Source organism: Balaenoptera physalus, assembly GCF_965194825.1.
Source record: "Balaenoptera physalus genome assembly, chromosome: 4".
In the NCBI taxonomy this organism is placed as follows: Eukaryota; Metazoa; Chordata; class Mammalia; order Artiodactyla; family Balaenopteridae; genus Balaenoptera; species Balaenoptera physalus.
In genome coordinates this window covers 131,546,076-131,555,457 of record NC_138891.1, presented here as the reverse complement: position 1 = coordinate 131,555,457, position 9,382 = coordinate 131,546,076, and the positions used below count along the sequence as shown (strand labels likewise).

Sequence of the window (9,382 nt, the reverse complement as noted above, 5' to 3'; positions counted from 1 at the left end):
GTACTATGAAAATTCCGTCACACTGCTTTATAGATATACTTAATCAATGGAAGGCATTGCAAGGAGCACCAGTGTTATGGGAGGTGGAGGCACCACTTCCTGGGCTATAATAGAGTTCTGATGCCCTCTCAGGCAACAAGGAGGAAGAGAGTCTGTACAGAATCACCACCTTCTGCGGGTATTTCAGGGAGCAAGCCGAATGAGAAACTTGAAACACTCACTTCTTTCAAATCAACCGCTGCCTGCTCTTGAAACCTCACTGTGCCTTGTCACAACTACTGCTCTGGAAACTACAGCTTGGGATCCCTCAGAAATGCCCGTCATGTTCCTCCTCCCTCCTCCATTGCCCTCTGCTCTACGAATGTGAGCAGTGGGGATGTTCTCTGCTTGCCCAGCAGCTGTCAAGACCATACCTGGCTCCTGAACAACGGCCAAGAGACCTGCAGTGAACCTACCAGCTGCCAGCCGGCCAAATGTGAGCCCAGCAACTGTGAAACTTCCAGCTGCCCTTCCTCTGGTTGCTATGTGCCCAGACCCTGCCAAGGCACCCGTTTTCTTCCTGCTTCTTCTTACGTCTCTGGATCCTGCTTCCCAGTATGCTATAGACCTCTGAGCTATGTGTCTAGCAGCTGCCAACCCCCGAGCCTCCTCATCTATGGATGCCGCCCCTTGGGTTACTTGCCTGGTGGTCCTCATCCCCACAGCATTACCCACTGTAATGCTTTTCTCCCTTGATCCACTGAAATTGTCTTTTTATACATTTACCCTTTCTATTATCCCCGTCATCACTCAAGTTGGGTTGTGTTCCCCTTTGGTGAATACATAACATTTCTTACTGCCATCTTGACTCCTATCTCCAGTGTCTTCTCTTTAGCTTGAATACTGTGTTTAGAGTTAATACTCCTAAAATTAATTTCATCATATGACTCTTACTCAAAAATGTCAGTAACTCTCTTTCGCCCACAGAGAATTGTCCAAACACTTGATTTGCCCTCCTCTACTTCCCAATAGAGATTCTGTATATTTGCTTCATGTCTACAATTACTCCATATCTGCCCTCATTTCATATCATCTTCTTGTTCACCCTACCCTTCCTCTCCTTTGGGATAATTCTTTTGGCATTGTGTCCAGCAGCCTCAGACCTCTGCGTCCTCTCTTCAGTGGATGCCAGCCTCTGACACATGTGTTTAGTACTTGCCATCCATCTTGCTCTGCCTGAGGAGGCCTGTAACTTCCTTATTCCAGCTAATAATCACGTTGAAGATCCAAGACAAAAATTTAAACTCCATGGACTTTTGCTTCTTTGTTCCTAGTATGTAGTGACTGCTTTTTCTTGATTTTCCTGTGCCTGATCTAATGAAAGCTGTTCCTTTCACATTTTTGTCTTTTCTTTCATCTCTCCTTGCCATAAAATTATTTGGTTTAGAATGCTATTCAATGTCGCTTAGGTGTGGGAAGAATTTATCTGGTTTGGGTTGTAATAAATGAGTTTAAGTCAGAAGTAACAATCTGGTTCTTCAGTTTGTCTTTCATTATTTTAACACACACATGGACAACCTCAACTCCCTGCAGAAGTAGCTAGGACATGGTACACTCAACCATATGTTTTTATCTCACAGTAAGGGAATAGCCTGATGTTTTATTCCTCAAGCTGATTTATAGATCTCTGATATCTCTGATCCTACATACTTAAGTGACCCAAAAAGCCCTTGGTGGAAGTTATATTGAAAAGACAAGATTAGGAATGATCTCCTTATCTTTCTCTTTCAGTGGACATACTTCGACCAGAATGTCCTTTCTGATTGCAAACTGAATCATATTTCACTCTTGCTTAAGTCTTTGATGGCTTCTTATGATCTATTCCTATAAAATGAAAATACAGACCCCTTATCATGACATCTGTTTTTTTTTTTTTCATTGTCTTTCTCCCTCCCACTTCTTTGGCTTCATCTTCTCAGTATTGCAAATTCTAAGCTCCTATGAATGATTCTACTTACACATAGTTCCCCAAACATGCTGCTCTTTATAAGCATCCACCCTTTTGCATGTCAGCATCAAGACCAGGATGAACTTCTGATCTATCTACCCTGAAGACTCATAGTCACTTTTAAAAACACAGCCCAACTTTATTAAACTGTTAATTTATTCAGTAAAATTTTTATTACTTACTTACTACATCCCAAGCCATCCTGTGACAGGCACAAGAGATACAGAGGTGAATAAGACAAACTTGAACTATCTCATTATTTACCAGAAGTCACATACTATGGGACATATCAGTATTAAAGGTACATTTTTTTCCTCATTCAACATAAAATGTGTAGGGGTATATTTTTCAAAAAATAAAGTAAGGGACTTCCCTGGTGGTCCAGTGGTTAAGACTCCGTGCTTCCAATGCAGGGGGTGCAGGTTCAATCCCTGGTCAGGGAACTAAGATCCTGCATGCCGTGGGGTATAGCCAAAAATAAATAAATAAATAAACAAACAAAACCAAAAAAAGTGCTGCTTTATCAGCAAACAGAAATAGAATTTTAATAAATAAATAAATCAAATAAAACTAAAGTGTAAAGGCATGAATGTTCACCTTTTTGAGGAACTGTAATATTTAGAAACTTTGTCACTGTGCAAGAAAGACAATGTTCTCTAGATGTTAACTAGTGGTTGTTCCCTTTAGAGAAGGCATGTGCCTCTGGTTCTCGGAACCCATCTCTACTTATGGATCTTCTGACATGGAAGCTGAATGTTGGTTTCTCTTACCACTATGTTCATGCTACTGTTTCAAAACCCATTCTAGTTCATTATTTTGCCTTACTTGCCTGGCTCTCCTAGATATTTTGAGTTTGTGACATCTGTACCCTTTATTTTTTGAAGCTTTTCCCAGGCCCTCTCCTTGTCCCTTACCCTAATGAGTAAATCACACCTTGACTTAGCTTTCCTTTTATCTCAGACATATTTCTGTTGCTGATCTTGTTGGACTGATTATTTTTTAAAATAATTTTAAATGAGATTTTAGTTGAAATGTGACATACATATGAATTTGTACACAAATCATTACTTCACAGATGTAGCCTTTATTCTGACCTCTAACCCATATATTAGTTTTGCCTGTTTTTGAACTTTAAAATGAAATTATATAGTATCTACCAATTTGTCTTGGGCTTCTTTATTAACTATTGTGTTTGTGTGATTCTTCCATGCTATTAAACATACCAGTAGTCTGTTTATTTTCCTTTATGTATAATATTCAAGGTACTAAAACACCAAACTGTATTTATTCATTCTGCCGTGGCTGATCAGAAGGGCTGTTTCAAGGTTGGATCTGTTAGAAATAATGTATAAAATACTATTTGATTCTTGTACATATCTTTTGATATACAAATGGAGTTATTTCTATTGGGTAATATATTTAGGAGTAAAGTTGACAAATTGTATGAAACGTGCCTGCTCAGCTTTATTTTATACCATGACAAAGTTATGCCCTGTAGTTATACCAATATTGATTTCTACTCTCAAAAGCATAAGAATTCCAGTTGCTTTACATCCTCATCAATATTTATAATTGATAGTTCTTTTAAGTTTAGCCATTCTAGTGAGTATGTAGTTATAACAAATAGTGGTTTTATTTTGAATTTCTCTGATGATTCATCAGGTTGAGAACATTTTTAAAATGCTTCTGGCCATTTGAATATTATTTGTGTGTGTGCGTGTGTGTGTGTGTGTGTGTGTGTGTGTGTGTGTGTGTGTGTGTAGTAGATATTCAGGTCCTTAGCTCATGGTTTTAGTTGGTTGTCTGTTTTTAGGATGCGAAGAGTTTTTCATGTAGTCCATATATTAGGTCTTTGTTGGAGATATATATATTTAATATCTTCTCCCATATCACTGCCTGCCTTTTCACTTAATCATGCCTTTAGACTGGTACAAGTTCCTTACTTTAAGTTAGTCCAATTTATCAATCTTTTATTTATGGTTAGTACTTTTTTTGTCCTTATTAAGAAAATTAATGAAGATACTGTATGATAACTTTAGAAAATGTTTTTGTTTTCCTTTCAACATTTAAATATACCATCAATGTGAAATTGATGTGTGTTTTTGTGTGTGTGTGTCTTATGGGCCAAAATTGCAGTTGATCCAGCACCATCTCCTAAAAACTTGCTCCATTTTCTACTGCAGTTCAATGCCCTTGGTACATAAATCAAGTATCTATATATGGGTGTGTCAATATCTAGACTCTTTATTCTGTTCTATTCACTATTTGTCTATTCTTACATCAATGTCATGCTTAATTTTTCATTGTTTTATTTGTATTTCTGAACTCTTCTCCAGAATTTGAGCTCTTTGAAGGTTCCTTTTGGTCAATATATGACTAGGCTTTCTGTAAAGGTTTGTTGATTTGAGTTTAAATAAATTATGTTTTGGGTCAGATGGTAGTGAAATCTAGGGAAAGTGGTATTTAGATTTAGGATAGTACTGATGAGAAATTCGACATGTATTTTTTTTCCATTTGGAGTTTTATTCTGTGTGGGTGGAGACAAATATTCACTTCTCATCTCCCCATAGTTCAAAATTCTAAGAGCTAGATAATTAAGGGACATTTTATATCCAATATTCCATGACTAGATAGGACTTGCTGATAGTTACACATTAGCCCACATGTGATAATTTTGTGTTGCCAGCTGTGGGTCATGTTTCTTATTTAATTAATTTAATTACTTTAATATCTGGCAAGGTAGTGATAATTGTTCCTAATTTAGCCAAGATCACACAAATTGTAAATTACTGATCTGAGATTTATTTCCAAGTTTTCTCAAAGCGTATGTTTCTCTAGTAAGCTACATTATGGTTACAGTACAAAATTTTGTTTACTTTAGCCAACTAATTCCAGATCAATATATTGATATTAGCTGATATTTATTGACTTCTAGCTTCATAGATATATTTCCTCTGGCTAAAATAAGTGGAGGATAGGTATATAAGCTCTTTTTCCACAAAAAATTAAAAATTCTTTATTAACATCTAAGCACCAATGTGTTGATTGTGATTAACCCTCTGGGTATAGTTATCTTTAAACTGGATATCAGAGGATTACCTTCCTTCTGTCAAACCATGAACTCAAATAATATATTGCCCTTCTTTAATGAACTCCAATCAAGACAGCACTTTGGGTCTCCATCATAACCAATCATGAAGCATTGTCCCTGGAGTTCAAAATCAGAGAGAATCATCTTTTCCTTATCTTGCCTAAGATAGACTGAAGAAAATTAAATATTTACACTTGAATAATAATTAGGTTAGGCTTTAAAGCAGCACACATAAGGAAAAAAATGTAGGGTTAGTCTAACAGATTGTTCAGATATTTTGAGCTGAGATTTTGGAATCTGAGTCTTTACTCAAAGCTTAATTCTGAATAATCATTTCTCAACATAGAGAGTAGTTTCTTTCTTCTCCACTGAGACATAATTTTTCTTAGGAACATTTTTTAAAAATCAGAGAAGGTGAAGCCATTGGGGGTGACTCTTAAGGAATGTATGGACTGCCAGTTTCAGCTCCAACATGTAAAGAGCTTAGAAGTCATCCCTTCTGTCTAAAACAAGAAAAAGTTGAACAACTTGAAAATCAGTGAGTTTTCCTGAAACCATCAGAGAGCTGAAGGAAATTATATATGTCAGAAGCTCAGTTCCTCATAAAAAAAGGATGAACAGTGGAGATAATCTCTTTAATTTTCCTTATTCTTAATTGATCCAAAAGAAATGTATGCAGTAGCATGACTACTTAATCATTGTTCTTTTCATCATTTAAATTATTCAACCAGTCTCTTGCTTTGTTTTTTTAATATATAGTCCCTGAAATGATTGAAAAAATCTATTTAAATAAAATAACTGTTTCAGATTAACAACTCAATATTTCAGTGTATCATTTGATTAATACATTTGCATCACTTGAAGTTACTTCAGTGTGCATAATCGTTCAGTAAATAATAAGGAATTTCTATTACATGCCAACTTCTGTAAAGGGTGATGGAGATGCAGTGATAAACAAGACAGATACTATCCCTTCCTTTATGGAGGTTACACATTATCTGGGGGAGTAACAGAAAATAAGAGTAAACACTGATAAAGATATGGTACTATTAGAGTGTATAAGGTAGTATAAAGGGAGTGAAATGGTATTATAAATGGAGGGGGCAGCTACTTTCAGCAAAGTCAGAGGCATTTTGTCTTTTAAAGAATGACACATGAATTGTAACTAGAAGGATTAGGAGAGCATCCTGTGATAAACTGAAGCAGGTGTGTTCTAGGCAGGGAGAACAAGATCAAAAGCACACACTTGGAGAGTGTTCAGGACAGGAGGCTGGTGTGAATGGAGGGTAGTGAGTGATTTGAAAGTAGTACCAGAATTGACCAATATATTCAATGTATTAGACACTTTTGCCAACAACAGGGCCATCAAATCTCTCAGGTATGTTTAAAATGTATTTAACAAGCATTTGTTGTTTTCCAAAAACAGGGTAAACACAGCCAGATGGGCATCCAATTAGAGATGAATATTTCATCTATACTTATCATGAATCATAGCATCTTGCTGAGACAGTAAGACTCAAAGTTCTTCATATTACATAAGAAAGACTGATTCTCTCACAAGATGATCTTTTTTTAAAATTAATTTTTATTGGAGTATAGTTGATTTACCATGTTGTGTTAGTTTCTGCTGTACAGCAAAGTGAATCAGTTATACATGTATATATATCCTCTTTTCTTAGATTATTTTCCCATACAGGTCTTTACAGTAGAGTTCCCTGTGGTATATAGTAGGTCTTTATTAGTTATCTATTATTAGTTATCTATTTTATATATAGTATATATATATACTATATCTATCTATCTATCTATCTATTATTAGTTATCTATTTTATATATAGTAGTGTGTATATGTCAATCCCAATCTCCCAGCTTATCCCTCCCCTTTTCCCCCTTGGTAACCATAAGTTTGTTTTCTACATCTGTGACTCTATTTCTGTTTTGTAAATAAGTTTATTTGTACCATTTTTTTAGGTTCCACATATAAGTGATAACATATATTTGTCTTTCTCTGTCTGACTTACTTCACTCAGTATGACAATCTCAAGGTCCATCCATGTTGCTGCAAATGGCATTATTTCATTCTTTTTTATGACTAAGTAATATTCCATTGTATATATGTACCACATCTTCTTTATCCATTCATCTCTCAATGGACATTTAGGTTGCTTCCATGTCCAGGAAGACAATCTTTAAAACTAATTTGCAACCATAAATATTAGTATTTGTTAATCAGTCATTAATCTAATGTTTCATTGGAGTAACTCTAGGTTGACCTAAGATTTTGTAGGGTACACACCACTGAGGAGGAGAAGCAGGAAGTCCAGTAAGAATTTTTGCTTTGTGAAATGTCAGCAGCCATGCAGGGATGAGCAACAGTATTCTCCTCTAGATGTTTTAACATCATCTATTACTTCTATTCATGCATTTGTTTCACCAGATGAATAAAAATAGAACAGCAGAGTTTGAACTTTCAGATAGCTCCTTTGTAGCTATTAGGTGACAGAGAACATATAATGTGTGTAACTCTCAAACCAATAAAAACAAGAAGCATAGCAAATTTGAGATTATAGTACAAGATATGGAAGTGCCCTTCCTAGCCAAGTAAGGAAATGTAGTTATTTTTCTCTTGCAATGTCCAGTATCTTACAAATTTGGTTATTGACCTTCCGTAGAAAGCTACTTAACCAATATCTTAACAAACACCTTGCTCATCTTTTGAAGGTTAACGAATCACAAAAAGTATATACTGAGATGTGAAAGTAACCCTAATTGTAAGCTTCAAAACAAATATTTAAAAGAAAACATTCTTAATTCTGTAACTTTTCTGACGGCGCTTAAATATTTGCTTAACATTTTTCAACGTCCAAGGACTTTTCTTCTCTCAAATTATTTGGATATTTCTGCTCCTTTTTACTGTGTGCATTACTTTTTTGTATAGAAAATTGCTCAGCATATTTTAATGCACTCTTTTGTCATTTCTTATGTCATTATTGCTAATACGTTCACCATGATCATTTTTCTATTTTTGGTTGTGTATATAGATTCTCAAATTTTAGGTTGTACATTGAGAGGAAAGCAGGTTGTTTTACCTCCTACTTATCTAGCTTGTGCTGGGAAATATCTAAAAATGAAAACTAAAAATCTACTTACAAAATACATGAGGTTATTGGCACTCTGAAGTATCTAGCAATGGCCTTTTAAAATAGGATTAATTAGGAAAAATCCTGTGGGTAGTGAAAGCATCCATGTCCTATGCATACTCTAACATTTTCATATTGTGGAAAATAGTGACTTTTTCCAAGTGGGTGAGTGCCCTTTGTGTGACATCTGGGCCTCCAGGATGTCATGAGAAGACAGTTTACTGCCCATGAGGAACCTACATAATTGTCACATGTAAAACATGCTGCTAGTGAGAGGCTGTAGGATGAACTTACAGAAAATCTTCCAAGTTCATATTCCAACAAGGGTGGATGAAGAACAGCACTTCTGTATAGACAGAATAGTGTCAAACATGTCACTTTGATAAAGGTCCCTCACTTGAATCCAGAGAAGCAATGCTGCAAATTGGACATTTGGTATATAGATCTGTCAATCAGATGCTAGAATTTTTCAGTATTAGAAAAGTAACCCAAACAAACTTTATATAGTAATTTAAGCTAATCTTAGGATCATTAAACTCTGTGGTCACTCAAAAAATTTAATCTTAACTCAGAAAATTTCTTAAAGTCCCATGTCAATTCATCTAAATGTGAATTTAATAATAAGCACCATATCATTATTTAATGCCTTATTGCAGAAAATACGATAGTGCCAAGCATTTAAAAATTTACCTGTGAACGAATGTGATATTGAACACATGATGTTTTGCTTTCTTAATTACAGCCATGCTGACCAGCTCTATCACAATGTGTATGTCAAATTACTTAGCAAAACGTAACGTATTTTTTGAACAGAAACTGTTACATTCAAATGATCCTATGAAATAGGCCCACATGAAAATTTAGAACAATAGAAAATTAAATTATAGGAGCTCATACTTCCATATGCACAAGTCTCAGTTATCATTTTTGAAGCATTTGTTTGACTTTAATCAGCTCATTTTAGACATGAACCTATAAAGTTTCTTAACTCACAGTGAGTACTGGATCACAGGTGTCTTAGCTTTGTATTTCTTCTACAATTGTCTTATATTCTCATCTAAAATCCAGACACATTACTATTCTCTGGAAAAAAAATCTCAAAATAATATATTTTATTCTTTGAATATTTGCATCTTTTGGCAATTATTTAGAAATTAAAGGAAG

At 35.1% G+C, this 9,382-nt stretch overlaps 1 protein-coding gene across 1 annotated transcript; it reads left to right on the top strand.

The window, feature by feature from the left end:
* Positions 1–252: 252 nt before the first annotated feature.
* Positions 253–6,621, top strand: LOC309660404 (keratin-associated protein 26-1-like; the record flags this gene model as incomplete). Its single annotated transcript, XM_082460992.1, is given in 3 exon segments — positions 253–709; positions 712–715; positions 1,132–6,621. Coding segments are annotated over 3 exon segments (549 nt in total), but the record flags the coding sequence as incomplete, so codon positions are not given.
* Positions 6,622–9,382: the final 2,761 nt, after the last annotated feature.